Source organism: Gouania willdenowi, chromosome 14 (genome assembly GCF_900634775.1).
Source record: "Gouania willdenowi chromosome 14, fGouWil2.1, whole genome shotgun sequence".
Taxonomy (NCBI): domain Eukaryota; kingdom Metazoa; phylum Chordata; class Actinopteri; order Blenniiformes; family Gobiesocidae; genus Gouania; species Gouania willdenowi.
Genome location: NC_041057.1, coordinates 33,145,839 through 33,163,511, shown reverse-complemented (window position 1 = coordinate 33,163,511; position 17,673 = coordinate 33,145,839). Strand labels below are relative to the sequence as shown.

At 39.2% G+C, this 17,673-nt stretch overlaps 1 protein-coding gene across 1 annotated transcript in view; it reads right to left on the bottom strand.

Annotated features, from left to right (window-relative positions):
• Nucleotides 1-2,507: 2,507 nt before the first annotated feature.
• The window catches only part of LOC114475524 (RAC-beta serine/threonine-protein kinase-like), a 31,187-nt gene continuing 16,021 nt past the window's right edge, over nucleotides 2,508-17,673 (bottom strand). The window contains exons 6-14 of the mRNA XM_028466410.1: nucleotides 16,121-16,252; nucleotides 15,122-15,187; nucleotides 13,469-13,537; nucleotides 12,174-12,296; nucleotides 11,183-11,311; nucleotides 9,354-9,568; nucleotides 9,119-9,206; nucleotides 4,583-4,685; nucleotides 2,508-3,933 (exon numbers count right to left, since the gene is read on the bottom strand). Coding sequence (XP_028322211.1) covers nucleotides 3,854-3,933; nucleotides 4,583-4,685; nucleotides 9,119-9,206; nucleotides 9,354-9,568; nucleotides 11,183-11,311; nucleotides 12,174-12,296; nucleotides 13,469-13,537; nucleotides 15,122-15,187; nucleotides 16,121-16,252 — 1,005 coding nt within the window. The 3' untranslated portion in view covers nucleotides 2,508-3,853. The remainder of the gene's footprint in view (nucleotides 3,934-4,582; nucleotides 4,686-9,118; nucleotides 9,207-9,353; nucleotides 9,569-11,182; nucleotides 11,312-12,173; nucleotides 12,297-13,468; nucleotides 13,538-15,121; nucleotides 15,188-16,120; nucleotides 16,253-17,673) is intronic.

The window sequence follows — 17,673 nt, the reverse complement described above, 5'->3', positions numbered from 1 at the left end:
CATCAATATTTTAACCTATTTTCATCACTTTTTCTTACCATACTTAAGCTCCTTTCAATGCATTTTTGCTAAATTACACCCATTTCTGCATCACATTTCAAAGCTTTTTTTGGTATTTTTTCCCACTTTCAGCACTTATAAACCCTTTCCACCTAATGTCACATATGTTGACCCATCATTGTCACTTTTAACTATAATTCATGCTTATTGTTAACCAATTTAACCACATTCCCGATTTGTTATGCCCATAATTTACCAGTTTAAACTAATTGCTCCTACTGTATTTTTTGCCACTTTGAATCACTTCTACCACCTTTTCTGTCCATTTTATGCCACTTTAATTTGCAGCTTTTAACCGATTTGTGTGGTTTTTAAAATCAAATTTCACCAGATTTTCTGCCATTTTTAATCACTTAACCCATATCCACTGTAATCCTCCTGGATAACAGTGAATATTATTCAGATGAACAAATAAACGTGGTTATCACAGATTCATAGAACAATGGACCATCATTTTACTGACTTTATGGATGGACCCCAAAAATCTCTCCCCTTTATTCCCTCTTACAGATGGTCCTGTCTCCACATGTCTGTGTTCAACCACCTACAGCTACAGTGGGGGTCCCCACTCTCTGAGACCTTTATTTTAAAATTAAAAATAAATTGGGAGTCGCATCCTGAAAAGTTTGACAACCACTGGTCTCGTTAACAAAAACTTACCAAACACGGAGCTTTGTGATCACCTCTTTATACAGGGCTACTTTTACATGAAAAAATGTTTTGAACACATTTGGACAAAAGTCTTGAGGCACAAATCAGTTTCTAATAAAACAGCCATGCACCTGCCTACTGAACAAAGGGTTTATTTTTAATTACTAAAAATTATTATTTAATAACTAAGGCTGGCTTCCCATTTTGGGGTTACATATAGAAGAGGACAACCAATAACTCAGATAATGAAACATCACAACAATGTGTAATAGAGCATGTTTCATCAGAATGGCACAACAACAAAATCTGAAAACAAAAACAATTTAGTTGAACATTTTTTTGTCAACCATGAAAGAAAAGTTAAATCATAGAACTTGGGGAGCACATAAAACAAGCATCTGAGTCGTTGGTTTTCTGTACTGGTCTGAGCTGTAAACTCAGTGGTGCACTACTGTGCTTCATATGGATAATACAGAAACAGTAAAGCTCATCTTTCATGATAATGTAGTTCCAATGAAACCACATCATCATGTTTAAGCTTTTGGAAGACATTTTAATGGAACGAGTCCAGGTGAAAAATGATAGTTTGTTTTGAACAGTGATACATCATCACATTCTGCTGCATCGTCACGTCAACAGAATTAAAAACCATCATATATTCAGCATTTACTTCTATGGAGGAGGAGGAAGAGGAAATATTGGTACTTAATTGCAGACATTATTAACATTTTTCATTGCATGTACCATGTATTTTTCCGGTGTATATGGCACCATTTTTTAAAAAGTATAAGTGATGCACTCCCACAGGACAGATGAGAACAGCCTCATACGCCATCAGGACGGAGTCTGAACATGGGAGCGAGTGACTGCAGAAGTCTTACATCTGTTACATATGTTTTTATTCTCTATACTTAAAATACGGTGTATCCTTAAAGTGTAAGTACACCCCCAGGTTTTTACTGACCTGCCACTAGAGGGAAATTCAAAACGCGCCTTGATTATGGGCGTGGCTCTTAGAGAAGTTGGGACACGCCCAGTCACAGCAGCCCCACCCCCACAGCACTGCACAGTTCCCCATGGAATTGTCAAACTAGTCCCTCCTCTTATCTTTTAATGAGGGGGCAGGGCCAACAGTGATGGTTAGTAAGAGGTGAAAGTAACTGATTACATGTACTCACATTACTGTAAATGATTCGCTTTTATGGGTAGCTGTACTTTTTTCAGTATATTTCTAAATCAGTAATTTTGCATTTTAAAAAAATTACAGTAATTAGTTACATTTCTACAACAAAAGGAGTAAATTATTCTTTTTTTGTTTTAAAATGATCAACAGATATTGTGAAACTAAAAAAATGAAAAGACCAGACAACAATCAAATGCATCAGATCATAGCCGACTAATCAGATTAAACGTAATGCACTGTTCCAAAACAGCATTTAATAATGGTTATTTCAGGCTGATAATTTTTTATTTAATTTATTGGTGTTATTTTCATTTCAAAAAATAATTGTACATTTTGACAAATCATTTATTTTATACAGCTGCCTTTGTGGAAAACAAATTAAGATTTGGTCTCTTCATTTCTAAGTTAATACATGAGATGTTTATTGCATGCAGCAAGATTTATTACCAATAATAAACATGGGGGGAGAAAGTAACTACTTTTACTTTGAGTACTATTTAACTGAGCTATTTTTTACTTGTACTTTAGTATTTTATGTATGACTTATTTGTATTTGAGTACATTTTAAATCAAGTAACAGTACTTCTACTTGAGTAGGAATATATCAGTACTCTTTACATCTCTAGTGATGTCACTGATCTAATCTCAGACAATAGCAAAATTCAATTGTAATATCGTTATTGAACCCATAGAGGGCAGTCACTGACACTTTACAACTAAAAACACTACATTTAAATACTTGAACTAAAATGTGAAGTGTGGGACTAGATCAATAAACTACATTACTTCTTAATACCTAATCATAGATGTATTCAGTAGAAATAATTAGTGTGTACTTAGACTTTAATAAAAAGCAAATATTATTAATGAATGGAAGTAGGCCAAATTAACTCCTGCCCAGATTATACCTGCGGTGTTAAATATCCTAGGACAGATTATACCCTGAGTAGATTCTGGTTGGAAGGGGGTAACACAATCAATTTTAAAATGTAAGATATGTCAGACAGTTTGTAATAGTGGACAATAATAACAAGAAGAAGAAGAGAGAGCAGAAGGTGTAAAAAGTGACCATAAAAAGCTGTAAATAAACTGATACGCAGACGTGGAGCAGTGAAGGGGTGACTTCATGTGTAGATGAAAACTTATCAAATACATGTGAATGTTCCTTAATCTGAACTGCAGTAGCAGCCTTTCTTACATGCACGTTCTGATTGGCCGAGTCGTTTAAAGAGGATCTTCATCAGCCAATAGAGTGCGACCTATATGAAGGAGCAACTTATCCATGAAATTTGTTGAATTCCTTGAAAAACGGCCAATACAACGAGGTGCTCTATACTCCGGAAAATACGGTAGCTGATCTGGAACAGTCAGACCTTAAAGAAAACGTATACAACATGATTTGTTTCTATAAATCAACAATGAAAGATCTATCAAATAGATCAGATTGTGAGAAAAAAAAAAAAAAAAACATTTAAATTATTTGTTGTCCTAACCGTTCCTTTTTTAATAGTTAGCTACTCTATTAAACAGCCAGCTTTTTCCACTTTAATATAAGCTTACATCAGATTATCCTCTTGTTGTAATGTATACAGGGAAAGTCTAAACGCACACATGCACGAGCGGCACATTCTGATTCAACTGCTAACCTTCAGACAAGCTCACACCTTTAAAAAACAACAACAACAACAAAACCATTCCCAGCTTCCTCCAGCTCCCAGTACAGACCTGTCTGTCGTCATAACGGAATCTTATGGCTGACTACACAAAGGTGAGAAAACTGCAGTAATTTATAACCACAAATTTAAAACCAAAAAACAAACCATGGCTTCGATCGAAGGCACTGAGATCCTGAAAGGTTAAAAATGATAAGGCCCAGGGTGCCTTCAGGTTTGTGTATCAAGTGGGGGAATAGTTTGTGTGTGTGTCGTTTGTCCAAGTGGAGATGTGTTGCCAGGTTGGTCACTCTCTAATGCTGGCAGAGTAGGAAAACTGGGGGAAGTGTGGTTCCTGACCGAGGTCGTCACAGTCCAGATTATTGTCTGTAACACACACAGACACACACAGACACACAATGACTTCATGTTTGATTTGAAGAAAATATGACAGGCCATGAACCAAGGTTGGGATCAATTATAATTGGAATTGAGTGATTGATAATTAATCACAATTACGATGTAATTATAATTTTAAAAATCTGCTGCTGTCGTAGACGTATTTAAATTGTAATTGAGTTCAGATAGGTGACTTTGTAATTGTAATTGCTATATAAATCTATAATTGTCAATCATAATTAAACGCAAAACTAGGGAACCATGTTACAGTTCTGTGTACAGTTCTACACGTATGTAGTTAATTATTAAAATGTTTCATATCAAGCTTTTCCACATTTTACCATTTAAAAAATATATACATCTAGGGGTAGACGGACATAAAAAAGCCTCAGACGCCCACACCAAAAATATGAAAACCAATATTTTCATTGATTAGGAAGCCTAACAAGGTAACCAATAAATAGAAAATAAATTAGATGATAGATATTTGTTATTAGTGTATTTTACAGCTGATAATGTTAATAAAAAATGCTGGTCACTGGAATTGTAACTGAACATGGGTAATTGAAAACGTAATTGTAACTGAAAAATTGTAATTGACCCCAACCCTGCCATGAACATTTGTCAGGAACCGTACACTTGTCTGGAGGGGTGAGTGTGATGGTCTGAGCAGTGAACTCTTCATCAAAGTACCGCGTGTCCGTCTCTGATGTTACTTGAGGTCTGAAGAGTGGGACGAGCTGAGGAAATGAAAAACAAAGAATCAAACCCAGCACTCACTGAAGAAGACGTTCACTTACAACATCTGAACTGTTAGGGCCTGTACTACGAAGCTGGATTTCCTTTTAGCACGCTAGCTTACGGGATTTATTGGGTGTGTGCTGTACTACAAAGCCGGATAACTTCTTACGAGGCCTAATCAACACGGTAACTTAGGCTGAACACCTAACCTGGTCTGAACCAGATTATGAAGTGGATAAGATCTGAGCAAGTATGAAGTCCGCAAATGTCTTAAAGTCCGCCATAAAGTCAGCCACTGTCCTCTTCTGCTTTGAGATGACTGAGACCCGCCCACCAGGTCATGTCTGTGTGTGTGTGCTGCGCATGCCTCTACTACACAGGATAACAACAACAGTCACCCAGAGCACAGTTAGCTTAGCATGTCAACAGTTTGGCAGTATTACACAAAAGAGAGAACAAAGGACATTTGTAATTCTTGTAACGCAAACAAAACGCTTCTTCATTCATCATGAACCCAAGATGGCGCCGCGGATGGCTGCTGTGGTGTGTTGGTGCGCACTTTTTTTTTATCTTGTTTTTGTCATAAAATCCGCTACTGGCTGCTCTTATTCCAGAGAAGAGCTCTAGAACGTCAGCGCAACAATCCCCAAAGATTTATTTCCCACTTTCATCACTTCCTTTGTGGATTTACTGGACATTTTACTCAAAGGTGCGCTCACCTTTGCTCACGCAGTGAAGCGCCGGAGGAGAGGAAAAAGAGCTGGTGCGCTTGTGCGCCTACGCCAGCGCGGCCGAGGCACACCGTTACCGGGGATATTCCTCTCAAACGTGCGCTCACTGTGGAACAAAGTGGACAAACTCCAGCTGCTGTTAGGTAGAAACAGAGACTTCTCCTCATCTTCTGTTCTGTGCTTCACGGAAACGTGGCTGTGTGGAGCGGTGCCGGACTCTGCGCTGCAGTTGGCCGACATCCAACTTCACAGAGCGGACCGAGACGCGGAGCTCACCGGGAAGAGGAAAGGTGGAGGAATCTGCTTTTATGTGAACAGCAACTGGTGTAACGGCGTGACAGTGATCCTTCAGCACTGCTCTCCTCACCTGGAATCCTTTATTATCAACAGCAAACCCTTCTATTCTCCCCGTGAGTTCGCTTCATTCATCCTGGTTGGTGTGTACATCCCACCGTCAGCTGATGTGCGCGAGGCACAGCACACACTCACCGACCAGATCCTGTGCATGGAGCGGACCTACCCGGACTCTTTTATCATTGTGCTTGGTGACTTTAATAAAGGGGACCTCTCACACCAGCTCCCCAAATATAGACAATTAATTAAATGTCTGACCAGAGAGGAGAAGACACTGGATCACTGTTACACCACACTAAGCAGTGCTTATCACGCCGTTTCCCGTGCTGCACTGGGCCTGTCGGACCATTTGATGGTCCACCTGATTCCTTCATACAGACAGAGGCTGAAGCTCTGTAAACCTGTGGTGAAGGAATCTAAACAGTGGTCCAGTGAAGCAGTGGAGAAACTCCAGGAGTGTATGGACTGTACTGACTGGGATGTTTTCAGGTCTGCGAACAGTTCCCTGGATGAGTTTACAGACGCTATGACGTCCTACATCAGCTTCTGTGAGGACAGCTGTATTCCATCAAAGACCAGGGTGAGTTAGAACAATGACAAACCCTGGTTCACAGCTAAGCTCAGAGGGCTGAGGGCAGACAAAGAGGTCACTTTCAGGAGTGGAGACAGAGCCAGGTACAGAGAGTCGAAGTACACGTTTGGAAAGGAGGTGAAAAAAGCCAAACGTTTGTACTCAGAGAAGCTACAATATCAGTTCTCTGCGAATGACTCGGCTTCTGTCTGGAGGGGGCTCAGAGCCCCTGCTGCTGCTAACGACATCTGCCTGGCCAACAGTCTAAATAGCTTCTATTGTAGATTCGACAGACAATGGGACACACATCAAAGCTAGAGTCTCACCACAGCTGCTTACAGAAGCTCTCTCCCCTATCTCCATCAAAGAGAGAGATGTAAATAGACTTTTCAGGAGACAAAACCCCCATAAGGCTTGTGGACCGGACTCTGTCTCTCCTTCCACCTTAAAGCACTGTGCTGATCAGCTGTCTCCAGTGTTCACAGACATTTTTAACACCTCACTGGAGACATGCACCGTACCAGCCTGTTTTAAGGCCTCCACCATCGATCCTGTCCCTAAAAAGCTGAGGATCACAGGACTTAATGACTACAGCCCCATCGCTCTGACATCTGTGGTCATGAAGTCCTTTGAACGCCTCATGCTCTCCCACATCAAGGACATCACCGACCCCCACCTGGACCCCTGCAGTTCGCCAACAGATCCAACAGGTCTGTAGACGATGCTGTAAACCTGGCTCTCCACTTCATCCACCAGCACCTGGACTCCCCAGGCTCCTACGCCAGGATCCTGTTTGTGGACTTCAGCTCTGCTTTCAACACTATAAACCCAGCTCTCCTTCAGGACAAGCTTTCCCAGCTCAACGTGCCAGACTTCACCTGCAGGTGGATCACAGACTTCCTGTCTGACAGGAACCAGCACGTGAAGCTGGGAAAAACCATCTCTGCTCCCAGGACCATCAGCACTGGATCTCCTCAGGGCTGTGTTCTTTCTCCTCTGCTCTTCTCCCTGTACACCAACAGCTGCACCTCCTCTCACCAGTCGGTCAAACTCCTGAAGTTTGCAGACGACACGACCATCATCGGTCTCGTCTCTGATGGAGACGAGTCTGACTACAGGTGGGAGACAGACCAACTGGTGTCCTGGTGCAGCCGGAACAACCTGGAGCTCAATGCTTTAAAGACAGTGGAGATGATAGCAGACTTCAGGAAGAACCCAGCCTGCACGCCTCCAGGATTCTGAGGCGTGCAGGAAAGATTGTGGCTGACCCCTCCCACCCTGGTCATAAACTATTTCAATCTCCCCCTTCTGGATGGAGGTTTAGGTCCACCAGGACCAGAACCTCCAGACACAAAAACAGCTTCTTTCCCTCTGCCACCATCCACATGAACCCCCCCACACCCACCCGATCACTACCTCCATGATGACATTATCTGTTGCAATGTGTATATATTATATATATATATATATATATAGTTGTCATTACGCTCTGCAGAAGCATGATAATGAGCCATTCAGTTGAGTCAGGTGTGTTGGAGCACGGAGACATCTAAAAGTCTCAGGAATCCGGCCCTCGAGGACTGGAGTCCGGCACCTCTATCATATATCCATCTCACACAATCATTTACATGTATATCAACTTCCAAAAAAACAACTGAAATATGATTTCACCATTTTATTTCTAAGGTCTTTCAGGTATCAGGCATTAAATAAACAGTATATAACACCATTATTTTTATTACTCAATTGTGTGAGTGATGAAAAGTATCTACTAGTTTTTTTTACATGACTACGGTGCAATATGTTTTTAATAATACAAAAACTTGGCTTTAAAAATAGTTGATTTCACTGTAACAAACTGTAACCTGATGGGAAAAAAGTGTCACTGGCATGTTATTATTAATAATATTATTTTAACATTGACATGTTAATGATGCCACACTGTTATATAACTAAGTATAAAAACATATTTTAAGGGGCATATGATGAATTTGTGTAAAACAAAACTAACCACATGGTTTATTTGTTTTGATTTGGTTTTAAAATGGAATAACCTATATCTATATATCATCACTATAGCGCTGCACTTTCATTATTATTTCATTTCCTGATATATAGTTAATCATTTTTACCTCTTTCCTCAGGTGTCTTTCTCTCTTTGACTCCTCGCTTTGCCGAGCAACAATTTAAACAACGCAGGTTCCATGCTGCTCTCGGGTTACTTCTGCGTCTTCTTCGTTGGTGTTTTATAGCGGTGGGCTCCACATTCAGGAAGCGGCAGCGGAGCATTACTGGTCGGCAGCCGCATAATACCGTGTACAAATTTGGGTGACAGCAGTGGTTGCAATACTTTGTTGTTGCGTGGCATTTGCTACGTTATGCCACCATCCCAGCACAGGAAATGGTGGCACGGACGTACAGACGTGCTATGTAAAATTCAAAATAAAGGCGCATCTTAAAGATGACAATGTTGATTGATGTTTTCATTGTGCATCGATGTAAATGGATCGTTAATTAATTGATGTATTGATGTATTGTTACACCACTTGTAGTTAACGCAGGATGGAAGAAAAAACAGATAATAATTAGAATGCCTCCTGGATCGTCACATATCATCAGGTATTTCGTGAGAGAAAAACCTAAAAAGTAACATCAGTAATAACATTCTGAATGAGTCTGCTTTGCTAAAATGACAGCTGAGATTTGTTTAGCAGGTTAGCTGAACACTGCTCACCCTCCTACAAAATAAGAGAACAAGATCAGAATACTTTATTACCTTTCTCTGTTCCACATCTTTCCAGTTGATGGTGGTGAAAAACTTGTGACTCATAACTTCTTTGGCATCATTGGTTCCTCCACCTAACCTGTTGATTTAAATCAGGTTATGATAGAATAAAATCCAAGTTTACAGTATACTAACAGCTCAAAATGGGAGTAATGGAATCACAGTTTTACCAAACCAAATAAGCTCCTGACACCAGTACAAGTCTATTTTCTTGAGATGAACTTACCTCTGTTTGGGATCCTTCTTGAGCAAACCAGCCAACAGGGATTTGGCGTCAGGTGACAAATTCCGAGGAAAGCGAATCTCCTCCATCAGGATGAGCTCAAACAAACGCTCGTGGTCCTGATTGTAAAAAGGCAGGCGGCCGCACATCATCTCATACATGACCACGCCCATTCCCCACCAGTCCACTGCTCTACCGTAGTCGTTATCTTCTAGAACCTAGGGTTTAACAAAAGATCATCATCTGTTAGATGTTACAATAAAAGAATGAGACACAAGTAAAACCTGAGTAAGTGATGCTCACAAAGACATTCATTAACATCACCAATGATGTGTCTCCACTGGCCGTATCGGCTCTACACTCATTTTTCTTGTTTCCACTGGAAAAAAGTACCTCCTTTTTGGTACCTGATGCTGCTTTTTTAATACCTCCTTTGTTGAGGTTACAAAAAAAGCAGCCCTGGTCTGAACATGTGACGTAGGCACAAAGCAGACACTGATTGGTTCAGAGAATCATCACAGCGTAGAGTCATCAACTCACGCACAGGAAGAGTTGGTTTTTGTTGGCGATCTTGTGAGTATGGCAGTTTCACGTGTCAGGTGTGTGCTCAATGGAAACGCACCACAAGTGTGTGCTCAATGGAAACGTACCACAAGTGTGTGCTCAATGGAAACGCACCACAAGTGTGTGCTCAATGGAAACGCACCACGTGTGTGCTCAATGGAAACGCACCACAAGTGTGTGCTCAATGGAAACACACTCATAAAACAAAAACACTCAACAAGCTAAAGTTCAAAGAATTGAGTTTTAAGTGATTAACAAAATACCAATTTTATTCAATAATCTGATGTGAATATTTACACTTACAATTATTTAATAATTATTTATTGCTTGTATTACAATAAAATACAATAATAAAACATTGATACTTAAAAAATGAGTCTATTGAAGAGTTGATATATTTTCAAGAAGTAATTTCAGAATATTTTGAAAACATATATATATATACCCTCATTTTTTCAGTTATTTATTGCAATTCAAGTCGTGTAAGTTCAATGAATAGCTTGAAATGGTACAAAGGTAAGAACTGAACAGCCAGAGGTTTAAAAAAAAAAGGTTTTGTTTCCCAAAACTGAAAAATTATGTACATATCAGAATTATACAAATAGGCCTTTTTCAGGGAACATGAAGTGGATTAATTATCTAAAGTTGTTCTGCAGCAATGAAGGCTGAATCAGTCTTGAAAGCTGGTGCTACTGATTCCTACAGATGTTCCAACTGTTCATGGTTCCTTCTAACCTCCTCTGTCTGCATAAAGCAGTGATGGAACACACTGTGGTACCAGACCCTCATGAGCATCAGGTGAAGAGGATTGTTCATTAATTAAATCATTTTTTTTTCAACTCAAATTGCTTATTTGTTCTATACTTTCATTTCAGAGTGCAATGACACAATAAACTGAATAATTTTCAGTAAAAACTGGAAACAGTGTGGTGTTCTAAAACCTTTGACCGGTAGTATACAGTGTATATGATTAACTATATATGCCATTGTGTGCATTCCGTGTAATCATGTGCGCTGTTGTTTAATTCAATTCAACTTTATTTGTATAGCAAAATTTACAACAAAGTAATCTCAATGTGCTTATCAAAATAAAAAAAATCATAATAAGAAAGAGAAAACCCAACAAGGTAATATGCAGGTAATAAATTAACGATGCAGAAATTTCCATCTGCTTCCAGACTAGATTAATATCCAGAATGACTCAACTGATGATGATGATGATGATGGTCATCAGCTCATTGTGTGTGGCTTAGTTTCTTATTCCTTACCTCAGGAGCCAAATATTCAGGAGTTCCACAGAAGGTTTTCATGGTTGCATCTGGGGTGATTCCTTCCTTGCAAAGACCAAAATCAGTAATCTTGATGTGTCCGTCTTTGTCCAGCATCAGATTCTCCAGCTGCGTCACAGAACATATAAAATATGTTAAAGAAACCAAAACCAAACTAAAGCCTAGAACTTCCATTGCATGATCAATGTACAACTACACCAACAATCTCCTGTGCTACTACACGCACCCTACACCAGACATTAGCAACTGAGGCCCTCAGAGTATATTTGTGCGGCCCCTAGACTAAATGCACAAAATGACTCAGAAAACACACATAATGACGGAAAAACACATGAAAGAACTGCAAAAATACACAAAGTGGTGGACAAATACACAAAATGACTTGAAAGAAATACAGAAAACTTGAGAAATGACAGAAAAACACACAAAATAATGAGAAAAATACATAAATTGACAAAAAAAATACAAAACAACAACAGAAATACACAAATTGGCTCTACAAACAAAGTAAAACAGTAACCCTAACCCTAAACAGACAAAAAAATACACCCAAAAAGACAGAAAAACACAAAATAATGAGAAAATCCAAAAATTGATTTAAAAAAAGAGAGACAACAACAGAAATACACAAATTGGCTTTAAATACATACAAAGTAAAAATAAAAAAACAAGACAAGAACTAAACAGACAAAATGACAAAAAAATACATCCAAAAAGACAGAAAAATACACAAAATGACAAGGAAAATGCACAAATTGTCATAAAAGATACTCAAAAAAACTTCAAAAAGATACAAAACAAAAACAAAAACACACAAATCGACAGAAAATATATAAAACCCTGTGTTCTTTCATGTGTTAATACTGAGCTCGGTCATTATTTAACCATAAATGCTGACATAAATGTTGATAATGCGGCCCCACTGTGATAACAGTTATCATATCTGCCCTACACTGTGTGTTGCGTTTACCTTTAGGTCTCGATAAACAACGTCACGAGAATGAAGATACTCGAGTGCAGACACAATCTCAGCGCCGTAAAACCGTGCCCGATCCTCCGTGAACACTCGCTCTCGTGAAAGATGGAAGAACAGCTGAAGAAGCAAAAATCAGAAAGTAAACACTTTCCACATTTAAAAAAAATGCTTTGAGATCTAGAAGTTGCAGCATCCCCTTGGTGCCCTTGGTGACTATGGGTGTGGTCAATGTCCCTGGGGGCGCTGTTCTTGGTGCTGCTTCCGTTCCGGGTCCTTCTGGCCTGGGGTCTGATCCCTGCTGGCTCTGGGCCCGCCGGCTGCCCGTTCGGCGCGGCTCTGGCCGTCTGCTGGGCGTGGGCCTTGGCTCCGCTGCTGGGGTCTCGGGCGGGGGGCTCTCTGGGCCCTCCCCTCGGGGGTTGGGTGCTTGGGTGTGGGTGGGTGGGGGGGCGGGATGCTGGCGGGGGGCCTTGGGGTTGGGGGTTGTGGTCGGTGGCGGGATGCGCTGGGTGCTCGGCTGCTTGGGGCTTCCTCGGATGTGTGTGTGGGGGGCGGTTGCTGCCTCTCAGCCTGGGATCTTGGGGGCGTCTGGGGGGTTGCTCGGCCGTGGGGGGGTGGCCTGGGGCTCCCTGGCCCCCACTCTTTCTGCTGGCCTGGGTGTATCTGCGGGCCCGGGGCAGTTCCTGGGTTTGCAGTAGCGGTTTTTTGCACATATACTGGTATACGATGCACTGGCACGCCTTGGGATGTGGGATAAAACTCATACTGGGCTTAACTTTAGACACGTTAATCCCAAATACCTGCTTTAGGTACTACCATTCACTCATTCCCCCTGTTCACAGCCACCACCATTATAGCTAAGCTTCACACTTGTCACCAGACTGGCTTGATTACACAACATAATAAGCACAATTTATTCTACAACTTCACATCTCACCCTCACTGTAAAACAATCTATTCTCCCCACCCTATCTATTTCCTCCCTTGAGTCACTCCTCCCTGCTCCCTTTCCCCACCCCCTCCACTTAAGTGTAACTGCTCTCCCTTTTTATATCCTCCCTCTAATAAAATATTTCTTACCCTTCCTTAGGGAGGGCTGGTGATGGTCACAATTAAGCAATAAAATAAATCAATTTATTTTATTGCAATAACAAAACATGCATTGCTGTCTCATAATGATTGCACTTCTTGTAGTGTTGACCTTTGACAGCATGTGCAGACAAGAGAAAAAAAAAAAAAAAAAGAGATCTAGAAGTTGATGTGTTTACTGACGGGTGGATGTAAACACTCACCTCGCCACCATTTGCATATTCCATTACAAAACACAACCGATCATGGGTTTGGAAGGCGTATTTCAGAGTCTGAAAAACAAAAAACATTAAAAAAACAACAGCATTACAACCAAAAACACAAGATTAATTCCTCTAAAATGATGTGTTTTTTGGTTGAAAGAGTCCAGAACATAAAATATGATGAGTTCTATCTATCAACATTAAAATTAAAACCAAAATCAAATATTTATGTAAACCAGATGAATTCATGTACTTCGTTTTAAAACGGAATAACCAAAGAAGAAACGTTTAACGTAGATTAATGATTAAATCATCAGCCTGATCTGGTTTCATTATGGGAAATCAGAGAAATATTTATCAACCATAACATTATTTAACTGATTAAATGATATAAAATTAACTTGATTCAGCAGCAGTGGTTCATATTAAACAGTAAAAACACTATTTGAGTTATTTTTCCCTTTCAAGTGCTTTTTTAATTATAAATGAGGAAATAAATTAATTGCATACACAAATATTTGCCATGAAAAATAGCTCTGAGTTTGCAGCTATTGTAGCTTTTTTTAAATGTGTAAATGTTATTACTGAAGCACATTCTAGTGTTGATATATTATATTGTATTTGTTTGTAAGCAACCTGTTTACACTTTAAGTTGGGAATGTTTTTCTATACATTTTATTTTAATTTATTTAGAAACTATTACACTACTATTAGACTTCTGTTTGCACCACTGTTTTTTGTGTGATTTTACAGGTTATTAAGAGCTAACTGAACCCATAATTTCCCTACATATGTCTTCTTCTTTCTGTAATAGCTGTTGTAATACTTGCAAACTTCTTTTCATGTATTTGCTTTGGCAGAAGCTACTGTGCATTTTAATCTATAAAAGTATCCAAACTGTAACACATTTATTCCCATGATCCTTAATCATTTTTAAAATGCCCTCATTTTTTAGACTAATTTCATGTCCTGAGGCCAACACAATGAAAGTTGTTGCTCGCGGTCTTGAAACATTTCAGTAGAAACGCAGCAAAAAAAGGCTTAATACTTTACACCTTTTTATTTATTTACATTCAAATAATATACATTTTTTAATATGTTTTGTTTTGTGCAAAAGTGAACATACTTGATTTGGTTTTAGCGTTGGAGGATTTGATTTATGTTTAAAGAATATATTTTACCATGCTTTGAACAAAAAAATTAATATGTAATATAAATAATAGTTTGAATAATTACGACTAAACTAATTGTGATTATTATTTTTCCTATAATCGAGCAGCGCTATGCCTTGTTTTAGTAAGTTCATCATGATCATGATTCAACAGTGATAAAATACATTATGAACACAAATGTACAATTAAGCAATATATATATATATCCATGTCTATAAATGTAAAATTGCAAACAGAAAATAGAAAAACCATAATCCAATCAATGTTTTGTCTTTCTACAAAAAGTTAATAACTAGTGCCCCCTAGTGTTGTGAAGTTTGTTTTTTTTTTAAAGGCCGTGAAAGTTCAAATTGCTCTGAAGTTGTTCTATTTAAATCATTTATAATAAAGATAAACCATTGTTAATACTAATAAGGAGCATTCAACATGAACACAGTAACTAAAGATTAGTACACTAAACACAAAGTAAAGCTATTTTCACCGTTAGAAATGGGTGTCTTGTGTTCTGTAGAACTCTGCTCTCTGTCACTGTGTGGGCGACCTCATCCTGTTGACAAACACAAAGGTCAGACCCAAAAACCCACCGACAGTTTGAAGCAACAAAGTCTAAAGACAGAAAATGACTAGAATTCCCTTTTATTTTAAACCTGCCTTTCTATTGGTCCAAAGACCTGCACAAGCTCAGTAGATACAAGTAGAGGTGGGCAACATGGAAAAAGACTAATATCACAATTTTTTCTTTGTAAAATCTCTATCTTGATTTAATCACAATTTTTTAAATTCAGATCATTTAGACCCTCGGTCCCCAAAGTGGGGAACGGGTACCCCCAGGGGTCATAGGGGGTACGTCAATAAAAATTTAAAACACTGACAATATTGGAAACTAAATTATAAATAGAGCAGTTCATGTTAGGCCCCAATGCTAAGCTAATGCTATGTTAATGCTAATTCTCGGTGAATGTAAATCCTAGGCTAACGCTATTGCTACGTTAATGCTATTGCTGGGTCATTGCTATTGCTAGGCGAATGCTATTGCTAGGCTAATGTTAATGCTAATGCTATGTTAATGCTAGGCTAATGCTATTGCTTTGTTAATGTTATTGCTAGGTTAATGCTCTATATTTTTCCTCAAAGGAGAAAAATGCCACAAAAACCCTTTTATTAGCACAATATCAACATTTTGTGTCACTTTTGACTGTTTCCTTCAATTAGAACACAAATTTGAATTTTTGAAATTTGGCCAATGATGAGAGAAAGATTTTTTTAATATTCTAACCTGATTCAGAATCAATATAACTGGGTCAGTTTATCTCCAAAATGTATAGTATTCTACTAGCGTACTGGTGTATGGTTTATCTTTGGTTTAACATTTGTCAAAATGCATGAAGTACTTTTGATGTAATCCTGCTAACAGACAAACAAACCAATAAATAAACTATTATCTTGTCATCCATTATTAAAGTTTAGAGTCTAAACCTACCTTTGCTATTATGACCATTTTGCGCAGAATTTTCATGGCGTAATGAACACCCGTTGACTTTTCTTTGACCAAAATCACTTTCCCAAAGGTGCCTTTTCCAAGCAGCTTTAAGTACTCAAAGTCACTCATTGTCTGCAAACACAAACAGGCACAATGATAAAAAACAACAAAATAAAAGTAATGAAAATACAATTTTTTTTTTTTAAATACTAAAAAGAACAGGCTTAGTCAGTTAAAACCACATGCCAAATGTCACACAGTATTAACAGAGGTGTAGAGAACAATAGCATCATTTATAAAACAAATTATGAGCATTTATGCACATTTTAAAAACTTCAGCTGACCAAAGTGCTGTAGTTTTTTTTAAGTATTATAATTAACTACTAATTATTTATTTATTATTACTGACAATTGTGAATTTATCAGCTACAGAATATATAAACAGTTGCCACTATTAACACACGTACGCACTCGCTGTAATGATGGCCTTCTGAGGACTGCCCCTTTAAGGAAGCCATGGTAACGTAAGGTCAGAGTTGAGTCAGACCTGCCTTCTTCCTGATACGTACGGAGCGCATGGGCAGAGTTTAATGTTACTTTTCTGTTTCCGTCCCGTCAGAAACGACACAAAAGCAGTGTTTGAGCTTCCCCTGCTTACAATAAACATGCAGTGTGACGTAAAGAGTTGTTTTGAGTTTTGTTTATAACGTTAGCCATGCTGCAGCCATGCCGACATCAGCTTGTGTTATGATGAGGTAGTGTGTTCAGCTGCAGCTGAGGGGAGGGGCTGCACGTGTGTCTGTTTGTGCCTGCAGCAGCGAATAAAGTTATGTCACTTGAAAGAGGCGGGGGTAAAAAAACTGGAGATGAACCATAGATATTAAGAGATGAACACTGTTAGTATCAATACTTTAGCAAGTGAGTATCGCACCCAATACTCACCTTTGCATTTTATGCAATTAATGTGATCAGCTGTAATGTCTTAATTTGCCGATCCAATCAGTGACGTCATTGTCGTTATGAAACTTTCTGTAGATGCTCCCATTGCATTGTTTTATCGTCTCATTTACACTAAAGAGTTGTTTGCGTTATGTGACACAGCTTTATTTCACTCACATTTGTTCACAAAGGTGAAAACCTGAGTGAACGGTGAAAATGTCTGGTTGGAGCGAAGCGTCTGACCACCGGACTTCTTCCCCAGCCTACTGACTCTGAAAGCTGTGACAGCGTCTGCTGTTAGCACCTGTGTGTGTGTGTTTTGTTTATTATGCATGTTAAAAGGGAGAGTCCTAAAGCAGAGCGATCCCTCCCGTTTACTTTCGTTTTCATAGCGGACACTTCTGTCCGTTTCAGGGTGGTGGACACAGAAGCGTGCGTGAGTGTGAGTGTGTGTGAGCCCCACCTCCGCTGTGCACCTGTGAATACGAATTATAAGCAACAGCGCGCGCGCGCGCACACACACACACACACACACACACACACACACACACACACACACACACACACACACACACACACACACACACACACACACACACACACACACACACACA